This window comes from Varroa jacobsoni, unplaced genomic scaffold (assembly GCF_002532875.2).
Source record: "Varroa jacobsoni isolate VJ856 unplaced genomic scaffold, vjacob_1.0 scaffold_767, whole genome shotgun sequence".
In the NCBI taxonomy this organism is placed as follows: Eukaryota; Metazoa; Arthropoda; class Arachnida; order Mesostigmata; family Varroidae; genus Varroa; species Varroa jacobsoni.
This window is the reverse complement of record NW_019213669.1, coordinates 67,072-88,970: the sequence shown is the minus strand read 5'-3', so window position 1 is coordinate 88,970 and position 21,899 is coordinate 67,072. Positions and strand designations below refer to the sequence as shown.

At 36.6% G+C, this 21,899-nt stretch overlaps 1 protein-coding gene and 1 long non-coding RNA gene across 16 annotated transcripts in view; one reads left to right on the top strand and one right to left on the bottom strand.

The window, feature by feature from the left end:
• Positions 1-1,621: 1,621 nt before the first annotated feature.
• On the bottom strand, positions 1,622-21,315 carry Hgsnat (Heparan-alpha-glucosaminide N-acetyltransferase). 8 transcript variants are annotated; one of them, XM_086969646.1, is made up of 8 exons: positions 21,225-21,315; positions 20,754-21,055; positions 6,892-6,952; positions 4,872-4,977; positions 4,471-4,545; positions 2,288-2,446; positions 2,011-2,140; positions 1,622-1,875 (listed from the first exon to the last, which is right to left on the bottom strand). In XM_086969646.1, the coding sequence occupies exons 4-7, from the start codon at positions 4,878-4,880 to the stop codon at positions 2,042-2,044; spliced, it is 342 nt and encodes a 113-aa protein (XP_086825772.1). In that variant the 5' UTR covers positions 4,881-4,977; positions 6,892-6,952; positions 20,754-21,055; positions 21,225-21,315; the 3' UTR covers positions 1,622-1,875; positions 2,011-2,041. The 8 variants fall into 8 exon arrangements, with proteins under 8 accessions (XP_086825772.1, XP_086825774.1, XP_086825775.1 ...); XM_086969648.1 differs by lacking the exon at positions 21,225-21,315 and adding an exon at positions 10,499-10,544 and having other exon boundaries at positions 20,754-21,179; XM_086969649.1 differs by lacking the exons at positions 20,754-21,055; positions 21,225-21,315 and adding exons at positions 10,499-10,544; positions 18,939-19,768.
• The window catches only part of LOC111263456 (uncharacterized), a 42,092-nt gene continuing 22,292 nt past the window's right edge, over positions 2,100-21,899 (top strand). For 4 of the 8 annotated variants that reach the window (XR_015312315.1, XR_015312313.1, XR_015312311.1 and 1 more), the window contains exons 1-3: positions 2,100-2,197; positions 12,695-12,803; positions 21,186-21,370. This is a non-coding gene — a long non-coding RNA (uncharacterized LOC111263456). Of the gene's footprint in view, positions 2,198-2,246; positions 2,338-12,694; positions 12,804-13,857; positions 14,007-21,185; positions 21,371-21,899 lie in introns of those variants that run through there. The other 4 variants (XR_015312310.1, XR_015312312.1, XR_015312316.1 and 1 more) reach the window with 3 other exon arrangements.

Sequence of the window (21,899 nt, the reverse complement as noted above, 5' to 3'; positions counted from 1 at the left end):
ATAAGTGAGTTAATATTTTTGGGCAGTCGTTAATAGAACAACCTTGAGAGCTTGCAAATACAAAGACAATGATATCATTATGCATCGTCATACATGTGGTCTTGCTCATAACGTGATACTGATGATAAAAACGTACTTATGGAAGGATTCCAGTTAAGATTCTAATTTATGGTTCAAAACGAAATGACATTAAGAATTCGCTATTGGGTGCGAAATAGCTTCGGAAGACAGCCGAATTCTGTTTACTAATCAGTCGTCAAAACGAAGAGCTTAATGCAACATCCATGTCTCTGCAGCAATACCGACATAGTAGCAGGTATCAACCTACTTCTTGCTAGATTTCATGATACCTAATCTAGTATCAAGTCGCTTACGGGTATAGTATATTGAATTTAGTACGGGATATGAATAGTATGCAGTAACTAGTTAACTGAATTACTTGTGCCGTCGTTACCAGAGATCTCTCCTGAAACCACACAAGGCTCCAGCTACAAAGCCACAGGCGATTGCCTAATTGACCCACCGGCTAGTCCTATTAACAAAGACCAAGTGATGATATTATCACGTTAGCATCAACGACAAATATATATATTCTAGTTAAAAGAACATTTAAATAACATGGAGAACGTGTTTCCCCTAATGTTAGAGTAATCTGTGGTCGATGTAGTCTTTCGGTGCTAGTTTTATGAACTGCCAGGTTGAGACAAGAAATGCAACTGAAAATCGACCCTGAAAATAAATTGCAGTAGATGCTTATGATAGATACGGTTGTTCCCAGCAGCCTTTTTCTTTCAGTGTTCTCTCTGCCTCTTAACTGCTGGTTTGTTTTTATATACCGGTCAAAAATATTTACTCTCCTCCACACTTCTGGTATACTTTCACTGTGAACGGAAGTTTATATCACAGTTAGACTCCAATGATGTATATTGCTTGTGAAAAAGTGCATTTTCGACATTTATTCTATTTTGTCTTTTACCAAATTAAGGAAAACTTGCTGAAGCAATTTGGCTTATTTGTATCATGCATTCGACTAGGTGGATCTCACTTCGCTCAGCCACCCGAGGCCGGTAAGGATTTCGGATCAAAAATAAATTGTTAGGTGTATGAGGAGTTAACCTACACACTCGACGTATAAGAAATTAGGAGCCTGGCTAAGCTACATACACACCGATATGAAGCAAAAGGAACGGGAGGTATGGTCAAGTTCAAAGGAAGACCAAATCCTCATCTCAAAAGACCATCATTTAGCAGATTTAGAAAAGCCTTAGACACTGGAAAATACCAGATATGAACAAGATATTAACGAGGATCTATTGAGTAAGGGCATCCAGCAGAAATGACGCCATAGGCAACGAAAAGTTATTGTTCCTTACGACATATATACATGATACACATGACACAGGTCATTAAGATCGTCCTGGCAAAGCTTGAGTGGAAGATTTTATACGTCCAGCATGTTAGCCAAATCTTGCGCTGACGAATTACAGGTTGTTCAGGTCACTAGCAAAATAAATCCATCTCAGAAGCTATACACCAGACTTGAAAGTTCTGGTGAACAGGAATAAATAAATTAGCTAAAATATGGGAGCAGGTAACGGCGAACACATTAGAAATTAATCTGTCGTTAGTACTCGAGCGAAATGCCGCACTTTTTTATTAAGTAAAAAACTGCGCGTTCCAACCTGTAGTGATGTTTCAACCAATATAACGGTTAAGTAATCACCGTTGTGCGCGCATTTATACCAACCTGTGTAGGTTGTTGCGCTATGTCAGAAAGATCTTGCCAGCCTGCAGTCCCAGGAATGTTAACAACATCGAGGTCAAACAGCCCAAGATGCCTTCGGGATCGTGCTTCATGGTTCCACCGTAGATCTCCTGAAAAACGTCGAGTTAATGTTCGAGAAATTTTTTAAGTGAAAGAAACAAGATTTGTTGACAAAACAAAATTAGTTGCAGACGAATTGCAGATTCGAAGTATGCACTGAAGGATTACTTGGAAGCTATGCTTACTTTGCACGTTTCTACCAAATATTCGCTTTGATTAACCGAAAGTGTAGACACGATGCATATGGGCAGTGCCAAGGATAAGTCCTTCGATACAGCCAGCAGCACCATCCGTGCACTTAAAATGTGCACCACCCTAAAAACCAGAACGTCTTCCATTATTATTATAGAATTATTTTAAAAAAGTGTGCAGGTAACTACGCTTTGTATATTTACATACAAAAATAGTGCTATGAATTAGTGAGTGAATCATATGATAGATTATATAGTAGCGCGTGCTTACCTTATGTAAACCGGCGAGCCCGAGATAACCTTTTGGCCATCCTGGCACAGGTAAGGCGAATGTTGTTGCTACGTGAATGATGGCCAGACAGTAAATAAAGAGCCCTTCCTGCCAGTAGGAGATTATGCCACGTAGTTCGAAGGCCAAATCACGCCATTCCTAGAATACATATTTCAAAATCATTACCTTAAAAGGTAATTACAACGCGTTGCCTCTATCTCCAGCAAATCGTATTGTAGTTTGTTTCAGGATCTAAACATAAACAAGGTACTTCGAAATAACCACCAGTATAAAATCATCAGAGTCTATTTCATTTGTTAGAGGAATGCGTAATTTTGTATATTCTATGCCTATTTCGAATAAGTTGGGACTTTCAGACATTCCTATCTAATGAGTTGCTGTCAACCTACTGTGCAGTTTTCCTACCGAGGTCACATCGGTTGGAGTCGCCCAGAAAAGGTGCAGCCCCGCTATAATTGAGCATTACAAGCCCGTAAAAACGTTGGCATTTTTGATTGCGTTATTCTTCAGAAGCGATGTTCGGCGACATGCAGTTTTAAATCGGTTACAGGCAAATGTCCCACCTGCAAGACTTGGTGTCCTATTTTCTTATATAAAATTTATCAGCGTTTTATTCCAGTAATTTAATAGTGTTTGTTTTCCTTTATTTGATGAATATTCTGAAGAGATGATAGATAAAATGATTATCCTAGCTTTGCAGAACTCCAGATATACGGAGCTTTGTTATATCATTTTTCCCGTTAGTATCAGACCTTCAGGGAAAAGTCTTAGATGTTAATTCGTAAGATGTCTTGATGCCTACACATGGCCATAGGTGTTTTTAACATCTCACTTTCCCGAATCAGGCCTTTAGTTGAGGATGACTGATCCAGAAGCTTCTTTAATAAGCGTAAACTATATCATGTAATATATCCCATAACTATTAATAATCTGTCAAAATGATGAATAGATTGTTTAATATTACACTTTAAATGATATGCAAATAGTTACGATTACGCGACTTTGTAAGCTGTCATATTCTATTCATATACCTCCGTTGACCATATAAATATGAATTCGTATTGTTTTGTGTCAAAGGTATGTTTCTAACATCGATTACCTAACTCAGCTGCGGCAGATTAACTATAGCTTTTGTCATCCAAAAATCCAGTAAAAAAACTTATTCTGATTGGATTTCCGCTAGAGTCACATCTAGAAAACTTGCTCAAACAAAACAAGTGGAAGCGTCTATCTGCATTTTATAAAAAAAAAAAAGAGAAAAAAAAAGTAGGCTGCATCATAGCGCTTTAACACGCACAAGAATACTAAAGTTTTACGTTGTGTTGAGATGACATACGTTTTATGCCATATAAAGTATCCCACGTGCTGATTTGACTCTTTATCTTTAAACTGGCATTTCCAATAGCACCAGGATAATGGAATTAGTGTGTTAAATGTCTAACTTTCACATACATTTGAAAAACCGTGTTTGTCATAATAATACTTTTTATTATTTATTATTATATATATATATATATTATAATAAAGCCTTTATTCACTTTATACTGAAAATAAAATAGGGTTTTATCATTTGTTTGTGTAGAAAGTTTTGAACAAAACTTACAGTCGCAATACTGTTGAATTTCTTTGACAAAGAAAGTTTCAACGTTATGAGTCACAGGTTTAATTCTACATAGAATTAGCAAAGTTTGATTTTAAAGTAATTTAGCTATACTAATCTGCCAACCTGGTGCTATTGAATGTTTTATGTCTGGTATTGCCGTTACGATTAGGTATTGCTTCGGCCTGTAGGCCACTAATATAAAACGAAGCAGCTTAATACTCTAAAATACCTCAGCTGTCTATGGAAAAAATATCAGCAAATAGGGAAAAAATCGGCCGTATGCCTTGTTACTTGAGTTGTGTATAAGAAGTCTTACCAGTATCACGATGCTAAGCATACTATAAACTGCTAGATTTTTGTAAGCTTATGCATGGTCGACAGAACTTTAATGCCTGGTAATGCATTGTTTATCAAGCTATTTATTTATTTAATTTTCACTGATTATGGGAAATCAGTATTTTGACTGACCCTAGTAGATACTGGTGGCAATAGCATAAATACAAAAACTAAAATCAACACTTTCGAGTGGCAACCCACTGATTGAAATGGCGAGCCATACCCCCATGATCCAGATGAACCAGGGGAATACGAGGTCCGCTATTGACATATCATTCGATGGAACGTGTTTTTTTTCCTAATAATAGAATAGAAGAAACATAAAGAAAGAACATAAAACAAAGATTATAGTAACTATTTGAATCGTTCTTTTATTCTTCCAAATCAGGCTTCTGCGATATATATGTGGCACGTGGAATGAGATAATAAATATAGGCCAACTCCGATTGGACGCCGAATCCCGATACGATACGTTCTAATGTAAATATTAGGGAACAGAACAGGTTGAGTGTCCACCTTCGTAGCGCGTGGTTTGCAAAAATAATTTTAAAGGATTAGTCTTTAACATTGTCAGGTGCCGTAAAGATAAGAAAAGTGAAATGTCTTAACTGTGCAAAGACAAACCTTTTCCATAGTTCACAAACACCATTATGAAGATACACAAGCCTAGAGATGTGTCAAGCGACTAGATACGCCGTTGGGCTCGAACTGCTCTTGAGGGTAAAGGCTCCTGTAAGTAAAATACATGAACCACTTGCCTTTAATAAGATTGTTAAACGGCGGGGAGTCAGAAACCTTATATGGCGCAGGGATAAATTTACCTCGTGCTACCCTGGCGAACTCATTTTTTATTGTCAAAAACAAAAATTAGCTTAATAACTTGAAGTCAGTCTCGTAAATATTAAGACCGAGCTATTGAGGATCCGTGTATGCCCATTTCTAATGTGCCAAAATAAGCAATCTCTTAAAGTAAGTTACTCTTTTAATAACTAAACTTACTTAGATCTTGAGAGTGTGAAGCTTACTGTTGATGTGATTATATTTCGATGTGTGAACTAAAAAATGTCAGTGGTAAGTGTAATCTTAAAGAATAGAGATTAAACGAATAAAACGCGCTCGTTTCATTATTGTGAGAGTCTAATGCAATAAGTAAGTGAAAAAATTCGAATGAAAGTTTCGTAAATTTCAAAAAGCGTTTCGGCGCTACACAGGCTGGAATTTCTAAATCCGGATCTATTGTTTTGAAGAATTTGTATCTAAACAAAAACAGATATTTTGATGAACTTTCTTTGTACGTGCTAAGTGTCACTTCTGACGATCATGTTTATCCAATATCATCATCACTCAATGCAATCACATCTCCAACCTAGGACCTAAGCCATTTATTGGCCAAGCGTCAAGTGATATTGGCAAGTATAAGCTCGTTAAGGTGCCGCTTACGTATATCATATTCGAAAAATTCCAGCTGCCGTTTGGTAAAACGATCATACTACATGCATCTACCTGGCAACTGAGAGAATAGAAGTTCCACAGGAAAAAGATTATCATCGATGATAGCGCATATTTATTTAGTCTACTAATATTGTTTAGAAAACAAAAACAAATTTCGGTTTCAAAACTGCAAATTTCAACTACTAACTATATTGAAATGAATAGGCTTAGCTTTGCTTGAAAGGAACTCTGCGCTAACATAGTTGTAACTATATATATATATATATATACCGTTTGATTTATTACAACCCGGCCACGCTTATGCCGCCACCAGTGTACATTGGCGCTGAGTGGGTTTAGCTTTATGTTGCGTTGGCTAAACTAATTTGATTGTTTCAATAATTGGGGATATGAGATGTTTTGAACCTAATGGGGTTGAACTTTGTTTACATATTGAATCCTCGTTGCGCTGCTGTCACTGCTTCGTATTTTTGACTCTAATAAAACGTTGACAAAATATATACATGTCGGTAAGGGTTCGAGTTGTTCTTAAGTTAAAATAGTGTGTTTAATATTGAGTAACTAGCTTAAGAACCGTTAGCAAAACATTCACGCTGACATAACGTGCGCTTATAGTTTATAACAAGCGGTCGCTCTATTGTTAAAATAAAGTTCAGCCTTACCTACGTCAAGCTCGTGCACAAAAATCTTAATTAAAACCACAACAAGGTGGTGATAAGAGTCACTCTGTCTGCACGGATTTATTTCGAGTATAGAAAAATGTGAAGTACAACTTGTATAAACCGTTTGCAATATGTATGTGTGTATTACAATATAAAGTTTCATTAATATGATTCTCCACTAAGCTAACCGACTGCATACCTTATTCTCTACCAGAGCAAACTATAAAAATTATCATATTATAATAATTATATAATATGTCATAGTCATGTTAAACAAACTATTATATGTCAACCCTTTCAAATATACGCAAATAAATGCCGCAAATGAAACTCTTCATTTAACAGTACTATATAGGCTAAAAAAAAAAGGGTGCTTTCTAATATCCCCTGCTAGTATTGATTAGTCGTAGTTTAAAAAGACATTCCATTTTACCGCATGTTCCATGGCCTCTCCCTTGCTCCAAATTTCCCGTGACCTACAATATCTTTGATTTACATATATATATATACGCATGAAAGCGTTTACTAACCTGCCTTTATGGTGTCTGTCTTACACGCCTTGTTCTCAAATATTTGAATGAGATACCCAGCCTGAAAATGAGCAAAAATGCTAATTTGGTGATTGTAGTGATTTTTTAGTTACACCATTAGGATTAAAAGCATATGGAAAATAAAAGCAAACCCACTCACCAATGAAGGTGCATCGCAGTCAAGGGATTCATTTGATAAATAGAAAGTCGATTAAGCCTAAAACAAATAATTTTCTAAGACGAAAATCAAACATAAATTTGCCAGTTCTATCCAAAACATTTGGTTGATAATATCAGTGAACGTTTTTTTCACTCGTAGTTATTTGCTTGTTATCTCAATTGTTTTCGCTTCGCAAGTCAATACTGTATATACTACAGTAGCAGATGCATCTTCAGCTATAGAATTACTGAAACAACGTCTATTGTTCTTTATATCGTGTTTATACACCGTTGCCATTTTGCTGTAAATTCAACAACTTCATTTGCAACAAAGTGTTTCAGGTTCACTTTTTTTTTTTCATAAAGGAGTAACTGTTAAATGATGTCATACGCACTAACTCCTGGCCACACAGTATTCTCCTCTAAAAAAAAGTTGTCTCTTTCTCTTTTCCATTGCCACTGGTGGTACCATTTACGCATACACTTCAATTGGATGAAGATGACCTTTTCTCCGGTGTGCTGTAGATATTTTCGCCCATACCCGCAATCTGCCTTTTTGTAACAACTCTTTCTCCGTTCCTTTTGAATTTCATTTTTTCTCTTTAGGACTACCTTCATAAAGTAGACCCTCTTTCATAAGCTCTGTTTATTCACCTCGAGTCTAGGTATCGGGAAGCTTCTATGTGCATCTCATACTGTGTGTATGAGAAAATCATGCGAGTTATATTGTTTATCTAACGTGTGCCGCATGTCACCTAAGTCATTTTTTCGTATTGTGTAAATATTATCGAAAGCATATATGGCCTGCTAGAACCTGTGTCGAAACTTAAGCTATGTCGCCATAGTCACTGCTAAACTTTTTATAAAGGTCTGAAATTACGAGTTGAACCCTACGCTGTGTGAGTGTTCCATTCCACCCGCCATACCTACTGGTTTATTCACAGACCTCTTCCTTCTTAAGAATGGCGTTTGTCCGAAGCCACGTTCTCTCGTCAACCATTCTTTGCCTGTGGATCATTCGTGTGAAGCCTGTGATCGCTGCTATATAGTCTTATACGTTTGCACCACCTTTATCCTAAGTGATCATTGCACTTTCAGGAGTTCTATCCTGTACGCTTTCATTTGACCACAACCGGATTCTAAGCTAGCGCTGCAGACAAAATTACGAATTCCGCCGCGGCAGCCAACAACCTCCATCTCCTCTCTGTTGCCCCCGAACATTCGCCATTATTTTTGCCAAACCATGAATGACTTTTGCCGCTTTGGATGTCACATTCTCGATGTGGGCATTCAATGTAAGCTATATTGCACGGCAAGGGCGCTAATGTAGACAACACGCCGGCTGCTGTACTTACCGTAAAATATGGTTTTATACCTACGGTACCAGGTATTTTAGCCTTTAAAGATATTAGGAGACCTTTTTGCCCTTACAACGTTGAAAAAGTTTTGCCAGTTCAATGAGTTGAAAGCATTAAGCGCATCCAGAAAAATCACTACCCATAGCTCCCTTGACCACTGGTTTTAGCTGCGCTGTTTCTCACATTCTTTCAATACCCTGATGATTACTATTTCCGTGAACCCATTTTTCCAGAATCCACGTTCAGTGTCTTATACTGCTCCTTATTGATGATCATCGCTAAAGCTTTGTCGATAATGTCTAAGGACAGATTAGTTGACACGGTCTAGGTTCGGTAGGAGGTAGTCCTGGTTGTCTTGTGAGATCCAGGATTGCCTTGTTCCACCCTACAGGGTCATGATTTTATCCATCATCAACGTGAAAACTTCAGGTTTCTTTCCGTGGAGAATTCCCACGGCGTCGGTTAAGGTTGCGACCTCACACAGCGACGAAGACCTGTGGCAACCTCTCGATTACCACCATAACCTTTTCTAAGGAGATAAAAAAGATCGTTCTCTTGTAGTGGGGCAAGTAAGACAAAATCTTTGTGACTAAAGAGCCGCTTCTTCTGTTGGACTTTGTCGTTTTGCCCATGATGATCTTATAAGGTTTTTCTCGACGTCGTTCGTTATTCCGCCCCACAATTTCTCTTATTCCCTTTCGACACTTCTCTAATAGCTGATTTGAGGCCCTTTATCTTGGCCCAGAAATTATATGTCAGCAAGACCTGCTCGTTTGTTTTGCTCTGGTTTACTGTCGCCGTGCTTTGTTAGAGGCCATTCTAAACTCCACAATGCCTCCCGTCCACCAACATACGGGGTGGTGTCTATTAGGAGATATTTGTTGCCTGGATAAGATTGTTTCGCACTATCTAGGCAGAATTTTTGCTTCCATACTGCGACGTGATCTGTTTTTCAGCGTTGAATAGCTCTCTCTTCAGATTTGGGTTCTAAGCTTTTCTAAATTCAATTCGGTCATGCACTGGTCGGCGACTGCATGCATTTCGTATATTTCGTAACTCTTACCCATACCCATAAATTATGTGAGCATGGTTGGTGTAAGAATATTTTTTCAACACCTATCAGTATCTTATCCTGTCGGTGGCCTTACTGCTCTTAAATGTGAAATTTTTAAAACCAAGCTGCCCTCTTCATTTGAGCGTTTAACGTGAGTGCCTATTATTGAAAAAGAAAATGTCGTGTTGCGTTAATTACTGTGTAAGTTCTTGGGCTCCCAATTTGTTTCTCTTGTTTTTTTTTTATTTAATCATACTTGTCGTGTAGCATATGTTATTTTTATTTCCCGATTCTTACGCTGCGCCATTAAAATCCTCTTTTGTAAAAATGCTTTTGATTTTCTTGTCAGTTTTTCTTTATTTCATCACCTAAGCGGCTCATAAATCTTACAACTTAAGTTTGTGTTTAGCGATTTAACTCATAACACCACGTAGAAATCCTCATTGGTAAAGTCACCTTGGCCTGCTTTGAGAGTGAGCCACTTTTTGACCTGTTCTTATCAACATTTCTGTTCTGTCTTTACTTACTTTAACTTCTAGTGCGTCATGGACGTGCCAGTGTTTAAGGCATGCAACGCAAGTCAATCGGAAACAAAGTAACAGAAATCTTACATCCGCGTGCCCTGGCTATTATTGAACCTAATATTTTGTTGCTTCTTTGTTTCACTGATCTTTTTGTGCTCGAACTTTTTTTGTGCCACCTAAACCCTTCATCGTTCTTCTATGGCCACGCAGCCTACATGCAGCTGAAATAGCCGGAAAACGTGGGTCCTTGTTTTTGTTATTCGCTGAGGGTTTGTTCCTGGCGCTTTCGCCGTGTTTTATCTTTATCACTACGTAACCTTTTTTCTTCTTCTTGGCCCTTTCAATTACCTAACTTTTTAACGCACTGCTTATAGTACGGGAATTCGAAAGAGTTAATCGTAGGTCCGGTCTCGTCTTCTTCAGCCTCTACACAGTTCTAGCCTTTAGCTTTTTGGTGCACTTATTAACCGGGTGGCCTACTGCTCTACACCGATGACACCGTGTAGTCCTACCTTCTTTCCTTTGCATTCTTCCTATAAGCGTCCCATCATTCGGCATCTGAAACAGTATGGAAACGTAACCCATTCGTTTCAGACATATAAAGCCCATTCCACTCTTAGTTTACCGTTAGCTAATAGTTGTTTTTTCAAACTCTTTGTATCTCTCTGTGTGCCTATTCTACTTAGTTTCGGCATCTTTATGGTGACTGTTTCCAAAGATTTAATTTTTAACTCTTCCTATGCAAAAGTATGTTGACCTCTCATACGAATCTTGGTTCCTTTCTCGTTTCCGTTATATCAAGTTGCATGGCTTGATGCTTTCTAGAATAGAATGTGTGCGCCTTGTGTATCACCTTTAGGCGCAGCGATATGTTTTGCACCATCACTTCGGATTTTGTTGCATCTACTTTTCGTTGTAGTCGACCCGTCTTCGTTTTTCTCAACGATAGTGTTTACTACGGTGTGTTTCTTTGGGCTACAATGATTTTTGGCTTCTGCTACCGCTGCACACTTAATTCTATTTTGATTAATAATTTTATTTCCTTAGAGGGCATCAAATAGGGATGCAGATGAATCGTTAACGCTTACGACTGTGTGCGTATCAGCCACTTGTCCGCAAAGGCACCTAACGTAAAAATCGTTTACGCTGAAGAGAATTACACCATGCAAAATCTTTTATATATTTTAAGCGCCTAGGGAAAGATAAACCATTAGAATGTGAAACTTTTGTCTTTCAATCAGGGCATTTGCATACAGCAACAATTGTAGGCTTTGTTTCTTCTTTCCTTTGCTTTTTGGTCGGTTTGGTGGAACAAGGGCGATTTAATCTCTATACACATTTTTTGGTCTCGTAGACATTTTTTGAAAATACTTTTAAGACAAAAAAAAAACTTGATTAGGTTATTTTTTCATTAGGAGTGTGAAAAAGCCCTTTACGTATGACGATATCTCAAATGATTTATGCCTGCGACTTCTACCGGGTTGTTACGTTATATGAGTTTTCCTATAGCAGATCAGAGACCTCAACTGGTAGGTCTTTATGCAGAAAAACACGATGCACAATTAATGAATAATGCTACCATAAGTTAAGGTAAATGCTGAAAACAATGCCGCTGTTGTGCTTTCTATAATGTAAGTGATTATTTTGACTGACGGAATTTAGCTCTAATCCTTAATCACTAAAAGTCAAATTTTCCATTTATTCTATAGAAATTCTATGAGAAATGTTTAGGAGGAATAGTACCTACAGTGGAGTTTCTTGGATTACTCGATGACACTATGAATAGATACAAAGGTGAGCACTGGAAAGAGACGGCAATATGTAGAAAATACACATTTTTTGATGATAATACTAACATCGTATCGTTAATGTTACCAAATGCTGGAAAATAGGAATCGTGTAACAATAAGTATCGTAAAAATTCAAAAACCAACTAAAAACATGCTCATGAGACTGATAAACCTGTATTCCGAAACCCACTAACTATCACGGCGATGGTTAACCAATGCACGATATGTATCAATGGAGAGGGATTATTGTTTAGTACAGCGGTGGTGAAATCAAACAAAATTTTGTCGTTTGGCCTAGCCATTAGCTGATGTCAAAACCTCTTCAAATGAATGGCTTTGAACGCAAAAAAATTGGCAACTTCGCAATCACCAGACCACGATATATCATACGGTGTTTTCCTTAAACGATGTTTTGAATGCTTTATTATTAGAATAGTACAGTCTACTCAGTATATGTTGGTTGAACAGTTAAGCAATATACGTAATAATAATAATAAAACAACTGACCGCAAGCATATCGCTCTGGAAAACTTCGAAATTAATTATACCAATATTAAAGAAGCTTAGTTCTAAAAAAGTTAAAATTAATTTTAGTCTAAGAGTAATACCTGCGCAGAGTTCAGTATGCATCAAAGGCAAGAGAGAATGTAAACTGTCAAATTATAATATAGAGGTATACAAACACCCAGGATATTATACTTCAGTGTACGTAGAACCGAATTCAAAGATGGCCAGAAAACATGAGACAAATTATAAGGTTCAATCGTACCGTGTCTATTTTGCAGTTCATGGAAACAGGTACATCTTATTCGAAGAAGCATGTTTAGTAAAATTATTGCAGCGTTAAGGATGCATAAATTGAAGGATGTTACTTAATTTTCTAAAAATTACTCATTTCTTTACACGATTGCCTCGTAGCATTCATCCGATTACCAGAAGATGTTTACCGACTTATCAAGAAATGACTCAACGCTCAATCGAGCCTCGTTCACGGAAAGATCCGCCATCTACACCATCATCTATAAATGTAGGTTGCTTAACAAATGATTAGTTAATTATTTTTATCTATATCCGCCATTAATGGAATCTTCAAACGAATAATCTAATTAAGCAACATGGAACTTTGAGTTATATAATTTTTTCGTTTCTGTGTCGAGCGTTCTAACTAAAATCTTGTCCTCATGTGATGCACTTTGATGGATATACGTTAATTATCGAATCTAAATTTATCAGACACGAAAGTAAACAAAAATTCTGTGTTCGATAAGTTCAGCACGGGCGTACAAACACGCTATACTGCAAAGTAATTTGAAAGATATCGCCATCGAAATATAACGCAAATGCGTATCTTTTCACTTTTTAATGCGCACTTCTCAATATTTTGTATAATTCCCTTGAATTTAATGGTACTTACCCAGCCAACTATTGTAGTACATTACGAGAGTCACAAAACGAATCGTGGTACCTCAAATATGCGTTTTTCTTGGGTATCAATTCATATTTTCATCGGAGTACTCTCGCAGAAATGCACGTTTGAAATATAAGGATCGGAAATTATTGCTGAGAGTTAGCTCGTCGTAATAAGATACCTAGTCGAGCAAATAAAAACCCCGTTCTTTCATTCAAGCCTTTGCAAATATGTGGGCGGGTTTTGGCATGTCATACCGGACTATGATTGTACTTATTTTGATAATTTTCTCAAGATTTCATGTATTTGTGCTTTTTTGAAGGGGAATAAGAGACCTATAGCTCTGAGCTATGCATTTCTAAAAATAAATATGTCAATATTTCCCGTCAGTCTAGCTTTTTCCATCGTAATCGGCAGGCTTTCTCCTCTCGCAACCCGGGCATGAGCCACATTTTTTTAAAACGACGTATGATGTCAGATCAGGCTTGCACTGGCAATACGAAATTTATGTCGAAATTTTTTTTTTGTAGAACTGGAGTAGAAAGTAAATTGTCACCTTGCCCGTCACGCTGTAAAACTGTGGCTGGTTTTTGATATGATGAAAACAGTTAGCTTAAATTTATTCTAGATTTTACGCAATAAATCGTTGTTTGACGAAACGTTGTACCAGCAGGGCGGAATTTACAATCAAGCCAAGAGCACGAGTGAACTTCGAGAAGTCAAGCACGGCAAGCATATTAAATTGATGCATATCTCATACCTTTGGAACATATATGTGATTATGCAGTATAATAAAAATATGCGAACATATGAAGTATAGAATTAGATCGTACTATGCAAAATCCGTTTTGTTATAATGAAATACCGTTTTGTATGATAGCAATCTTTCTAGTTAAAAGACTATAATATGTACCTTTGTTCCACATCAATAAAGTCACATTAAAAACAGAACTTTTTATCGGCAGGTCTACATAGTTCAAACACAAGTGAGTACAGAAATTAGCAATTGCAAATATATAGCTCCAACTGTTCCAATATTCGAATTCATAACTCAATGTTGGAGGATATGTTTATCAACGTGGTCAAAGTGGCCGTATAAAAAAAAAAACCGAAAAAGATATCTGTTCTAAGGTTCGTATTTAAAATGGCGGTATGGAATATATATTGAGAAATAGATGTCGGGAAGTACTTGCGGAATTTTTTGGTTTTGCTATGTTGTCGGAAAATCTTCGTAACGTGGTGTGACCCCATATTGTAAGGAATAGAAAAACTAGGTAGCAAATGAAAAACATCGATTATTTACAAGTTACTCGCCGCAGTGAGTCTACATGCTTTTTCATCATCATCATCATTGATTTTTATGATAAAACAGCGTATGCCAACTCCTTGCTTGGAAAGTAAAGCATTTTTAATAGCAAATATTTAAAAACATAATTCAATCTACAGTCAAAGTTCCGTAGCAAATATTGCTTATATTTCAATCAAGATTATCACATTGACTAGAAGTTGATCGTTTACTGTAGTTGCACACATTTGCCGGCCGAAATAAAGGACAATGGAATAATTAAGTTTACCAAATCCAAATGTATCTCTTTTCTGAACTGTGCTATTGGCGAAAATCATAAACATCATATCAATATATTCCATTAATTTTGTTGATAGTTTTTCTGAACATGGTCCTATTACATGATAATGCTATTTCACTGTAATGTAATGAGTATTTCATAGAGGAGTATGCATTGATATATACGTAAATCTATTCCTAATGTCGACCCTCCCATAAACGCGAATTACCTTTAGTATTAGGAGATCGATACTTAGAGTAGATGGACTGCTCCACAGTTGGATCTATTATACTCTATGTTAATTAAGGAAGGCTTTGTCGTGCTATCGCTAGTTCTATGATGGTACTGTTAAGGGGATGATTCGTAGCTTACTAGGAAGACATGCAGCCGCGTAAAGCTTCATTGCTCCAAACGCAACTCTGTTTTGTAGCTCCGGACGCTTTCTGAACATCTCCGCAAATATAGGTAGCTCAATACGATCGCACAGCTTTTCGTGAACTCAAGTCACCAATAGATGTCTGATGCAAAATACTAAAGGAGAAAAGTAATTCTATTGAGGTTTTGCAATTTTCTCAAACGCCATAGGCCTGCGTTAGTCCTTAAAAGGTCTTCAGTATCATTATGTTACTAAATTTAACAAAGTAGATCGGGCATTTGCTTTTAATAATTAATCACAACTTCTAAGGCAGGCCCCACACAGCTCACGTGTAAGATTGCTAGTGAGATATCGGTCCTACTGGCAGTTTTTCTGTTCAAAGTTAACTATGGAGAACAAATCGAATCTTCGTTGTTCACATTAGGATATATTTTTTGTAATTTATTGCTGGTTGTGTCTTAGATCTACTGACATACTGCTTTTATTTTCTGCGATCAGCTGCACGCAAAACTGGACAGTTTAGCAAGTTTATTTGTAACGGAAAGCTTTACAGTTGTGGCCATTCAACGTATATATAAAAAACTTTAAGGCAGGCATATAGTGTCACACGATATTTTTATTGCCGTTATACACGTTATGACGATAAGGCTCTCTAATGTTACACTGAATCAGGAATTTAAAAGGATTATTTAAAATATTTCAACACTCATAGTCATATTTTTTCTTTTGTTGTTTATTAACGCTATTGTTTCGCTTCTGTCAGCCTACAGCCACTACAGGTTTGCAGGAAGGAGTATTGTGCTCTACCAGCTTATCAAGCCGAGATTACATCAGTTATTATGTGTTATCTTAAATCAGCTTCTTATAGATATAATAGTCGCCTTAAAATTTAGTCACTCTCCCTCTCTATATACATATATTCATGAATATCTTGTATTCTTTAGTGTTATTACACAATCGATCTAATTTACATGATTATAACGAACCATTGTCGATTTTCTAATGGCTTATTTTTCCCATAAAATGTCAGTATTGCCAAACGGAGGGCCATTTGGCTCGACTGTGTTAATCAGTATTGTTTACCGTTCTCTCTGCATACATTATATATTTGCAAAATGGATGCTGGGTTGATTGTTCGTTTGTCATGTAGGTATCTCGCGTAGTCACTTCATTTTTATCGAGCGCTAGCCGTCTAACATAATGCCTAAGAACGAGACGCACGAGTTACTGTCAACAATCTTCTTGAATGTCCGCAGACTTAACAGCGGTCATGTACCACAAAATGATGTAACGTAATAAAAAATCGTAAAATAGAAGCGAAAGAACGTATATAAAATCTTATGCTGGGTGTTCTATTAGAGTTATAATAATAATAGTTTAACTTCTAGTTTTCAAGTATAAGAAATTTGTATATGCCTAACCTCAACTACCGCCTACCCTTTTCATGGGCTTCTTCGCCTGATTATTCGGCAATAAATAGTAGCACATTTGACGCAAGAGAATTCATTTGACTATTACAAATGAACGACAGGCAGCTACAGAATATCTACAATAATCAAGTGCAATTAAATAATAGAGTATTATTTAAGTTTACAAAGTTACATTATTTTGAAAAAAAACAGTGGAGAACCTCATGCTAGTGCTGATTAGAACCTCGTATTGCAAGGAAACATATTGTTTCAAGGCATTGCAAGAAAAAAGAGTGACTTTTTTTTTTGGGTGTATTGGCTAAAAACATACAAGTGATCTTTACTGCGCGTCAATTTGGGTAACCGATATTTAGCCAAAATAACATTACACTTGGTATATTGAGGCAAATGAACGATTTTCGTCTGTGCGCTACTGTGTTGCCATAGATAATGTTCATTTCTGCTCTGCTATATATTTATGGTTCTGTTCTGGGTATATATGTATGGTTAAAGCTTGTAACACGACGATAGACAGAACAGCAATTTGCTCTATGCAGTACAGATTTGCTTTCTTTGCCACCACATTCTTCCAAAACTTTATAGCACTAAATACAATAAGGGGCTACAACAACGGTTATCTCAGAGAAATAACACTATGTATAGACGGCTTTGTATAGTATTAACGTAATAATCGTGGTAGACTGATTAACAGAAAATGCCAAAAGGGTCAGAAGACTACGGAATCTTCTACCGAAAGCACTTATTTAGTCGAGAACAATAACGCCAATAACACTATATTTAAGAATCCTAAGATTGGACCTTCTTTTTTCTAGATTGCACTTATTACCTCATTTCCCTTTTTAATGGCGACGCAGCATGCATAAGACTTTTTAGTAACCTTTAGAGTGAGTGGACGTCAATTTACACACATCGTAAGCAGAGTGTGAGAACAGTTTTTGAGGTTGAAATGTAACGAGGCTTCAAAAGTGCTTCTTCACACAAAAGAAATGGATCATATAGAGAGAACATATATAATAGCTCCATGTCTACTGGTTTTTCACTAGAAATAAAAAGACATAAGCTCCTCCATGGCCTTTACTCGCAATAGGCAAAATAAAAAAATCGTAAGTACAAAACTAGTGATAAAAACAAACAATTATACTACATGTTTTTTTTCAAATAAAGAAACAGTATGAATAAACACTCTTCAAATACAAAAATATAACAGTCCAATTTTCAACTTTAGATTTTACTAATACCGCCAACATTAGTGTTGGCAGTGCAGCTCGCTTGGAACCAATATTTGTATGCTCAATCCTCATTCTGTAAGGTAGCAAATTAGCACCACAGTCGCAGGTCACATACAACTCCTTCAAAGAAGATGTTCCACAAGTTCCAAGTATACACGAAGACGCTATAACTCAACGGGGATCTTCATAATGTATAATTCAAAGATATTTAAAGATTACGATATCGCTGATTTTGTACACTGTGCTTGTACTTTATCGAATTGACTAAAAAGGTAAAAACATTTTTAATTAACTGTAAACAAAAATATGACGCTTAGTGTTTTTATGGAAATATTAATAATACTTAATATATTAGAATTGGCATACTTAGAATTTGGGGAGCGTGGCGCGCTCAGACACACGTTTATTTATTATTTGAATCAACTCAGAACTTTAGAAGCAGTTAACTGAACTGGTTGCCCATGTTATCAGTAATTGATAAACTCATCGTCCAAAAACGTCGATAGCATAAACGGGTTTTTGTGAAACTGTCTCAAATTAACAAAAGAACACTGGGTATTTTATTGCAGTTACTACTTGTTACCCACGAGGTTGTGAGAAATAACAAAATGATTACGTATATATGGGATATAAACCCCGTCACATGGCTGCACAAAAAACACAGACTAAGGAAAAATTATTACTGGACGGAGAGGATCCGTGATGCTCTAACAACAGGTTAAATAATACGCATTTGTAGAGGCAACTATAACAGGGTGGTGCGTGTCTAAGCGCTACATAAATTTATCTAATACCGAAACATCGAGATTAACATTTTTTTACAAATTGCCTTATCTACATCAATCTAAATGCGTTGGAATATTCAACCGCATGCTGAATTGATTTAGTTACTATATTTATGTATAATGTAAGTCAACGTTTTGTCAGCTACAAGCTTTTTGCTTTAACCACTAGACTCAATTAGAACAATGTCACATAACACATGTAGAATAGTCAGAAATCAGCATTAACGAAGCACAAACATTAGATGGGAGGGAAACGTCGTAAAATTTTTTTTTTTTGTATATTGATCAAAATACATTGATTTTTTTAATTAGGAAAACATCTGTCAATTATATAGCATTATTCGAAATATCTGATAAATTTATTTTCACCTTTGCGAGCAGTTGGATCAGCCAAATAAGATTAACGTTGCTAACCAGTCATAAGCCGATATAGTACCGATGCAAAATGGCAATGATTCAACTTCTTCTCGTTACCGTTTGTAATTCAAGTGATATTATTTGTTTTAGTTGCACACTCACTGATTTTTTAATAAACCTAGTGATCTGTGGCACAGTTTGTGTCTCACATGCTCAAAAACAGCTGTTTTTTGGTTTCAGTACCAGCTGTTTGCGCCAGTCCTTTCATAAACCACTGCTGAACGGACGATTGCCGTTATATCTGGGCAGGGTAAACAAAGAAAGGGTGTAATAGTGGAAAGTGGAGATTGCCCTTTCCCGCAACAGTGGGCGCTTTTGAGCAGCATTCTTTCTCGCGGCATTTGAATTACTTCTGTTTACAATAAACTCTATGGGTACATTCAGAGAATTGGATCGGACTGTTTAACAGACATAACTTGCGATATGAGGTGTTGTAAAAGTAAAGTATAGATCTTACATTCAAAATAAAAAAAAAGGCAGACTATTAAGTTCATAAGATTATAAAAGTGAACCTGACTAGCATTGATATCCGTGCAAAACATGAGAACTTTAGAAATTAGTATTTTTAACTGCGTTAATATACTATTACTTCTTTTTAACAGCAGATTACAAATCATTTTACTCTAGTACACTCTACGACGAACGAGCACTTTGAGCTAAACTCTTTTTAACGATTTTTAAGCACTCAGACGGGTATAGCAAGCTGAGTATAAACGCGTAAATACAAGTTTATATTGGGTTGCTTCTTTCCAGACGACAATAATTTTTTGTGGATACGAAAACATCAGTTTTAAGGCCTTCGGTCTGTGCGTTTTAAGCACTCTATATCAATGGAGCAAGCGCGCTCGAAAGTGCAATGGGCAAAGATCGAGCCATAATTTTATATTTTTTCAACATATCTTAATACAAATAGGGCGCATTGAAAAGCTGATACTAGGCCTTGTTAGAACAAACTAAGTTTTCTGAAAAGTCTGTTTCGAAAGAAAATCAGACTGCCATTTAAAACAGTTTAACAAATTAACCTGGAAAAAGATTTCGCAGCATCTTGTGGAAATAATATTTGGACAATTTTTGAAGTGCCTGAACTTCACACAAACACACAAATGGAGTATAATCAATGGTCGTTTAAATACACTGTGATATTTTCCCTTTTAACATATTGAAGGAAACGGAAAAATTGAACCGACAAAATCGCAACCGACAGGTATAATCCAGACATATTATTATATTTGAAATCAGTTAAAAGGTGTAGGTTCAATATGACGATAAGCGTCCTCAGATTATTATCAAAGCTAGAAACACAACCTTTGGTATGTTATTGTATATAAAAATCATATATATAATTACAAATCTGCATAGAAACTTGCATATTCTAAACTAGTTGGAAGTAACGCCGCTCATGCGATTATAGTATTTTTAAATTATTACCTAAACTAGTGGACCCTTTATATTTTGCCGTGCGTACATATAAACTAAATATATTTCTTCGTCGGTAGTGGTAGGTTAAGCGTTATGGTAGAGGTTCGTAGCAGTTGTTTCCAAATCGTTATCGGAACCGAAACCCGACTCTATTGTTATGGGTCAATCCTACCTAAAAACTGATATTTTTTAAATACACACTTTCAAGTGTAAAATGTATTCTTTGTTCTAGCTATGCGACGAAGAAAGTTGCTCGCGTTATTATATTATTTTATAAATACATTAAAAATATTTGAAAGCAAAACTTATCATAACGTTTTGAAAAAATTGTGCCGTGAGATAACTTACCTCAAGCAAGACCGACCGAGAGTGTACCGGGAAATCGTTGCGGACTGGATCCATTCGAAATTGGCCAAAAGGAATTTATTTTGGCCGGTAAAAGGAATGAATTTTCTAGACTCTGCTAAGTATCAAGCTACTCGGGCGGGAGTACCTTCTCTAGTGTTCTTTTTCCGTACAAGAAAGTGGATCTTAACTACAAAATGTGAAGAACTTTGTAGCATGCAGTTTATCTTGACTACGACCAAAGATTTTCGAGGCCAGTGAGTTTTTCAGTTTGGCAGGGTAGATTGGGGTCCGCTAACGTACTCCTATAGTCGCCCAATAAGACAAACATTAGTTAACAGTAAAGGGCATTTCCGCGTTGGGCTGCTTGCTAATTAGAAATCCCGTAAAACTATCCCGGAAAAGCTACTAAAATGAATCCGAATTTCCTCCTAGGCAACACGCTAAAACCTTTCGTCAATTAGTGAATCTCACCTCAGCATTATTCGCTTGAAAATAGAATTCTCAAACTATCTAGGAGCATGGTTTGATACATCCCTCTTGAACTTGTGGAAACTACTCTCGCTCGAAAAGGGGCCGTGTATGTGCTGTCAAATGACTGGCGAGTTTGGACCACAAAGGTAAGCTTCAATCTGGTTCGGTTAGCCTTAGGTCAATACGGCACTATCAATGACACAACAAATAGGGCGTTCTAACAAACAGGAACTTTAAATGGACAGGGTTTGTGGTTACGCTGGGATTTTTAAGCCTATCACGGACTGACTGGCGGAGTCCTGATGGACGTACCAGTAGACTGACAAGAACGTAAGCCCCTTGCATAGAATGTCATCCTCGCTGATACACAGCAAAGCATTGAAGCGGACCACGATCAAGTGACCGTGATAAAGTAGCTCATAATACTCATCAGCGCGAGATCCAAAAATGCTTATCTAGTTAAGCACTACGCATATTTACTTCTTAATCTTGAATAATGCGGTATGTGGGACGAGGACATCCTTAAATTAATCAAAACATTAGGAAAGGGTTCTTTCTCGAAAAAGCAATTATCAGTCTTTTTAGCACAGGAAAGGTTTTTCAACTGCAAAGCAGCAACGAGAAATTATCTTATTAGACTGATAATAGGGAATACATTAATAACAATAATACATA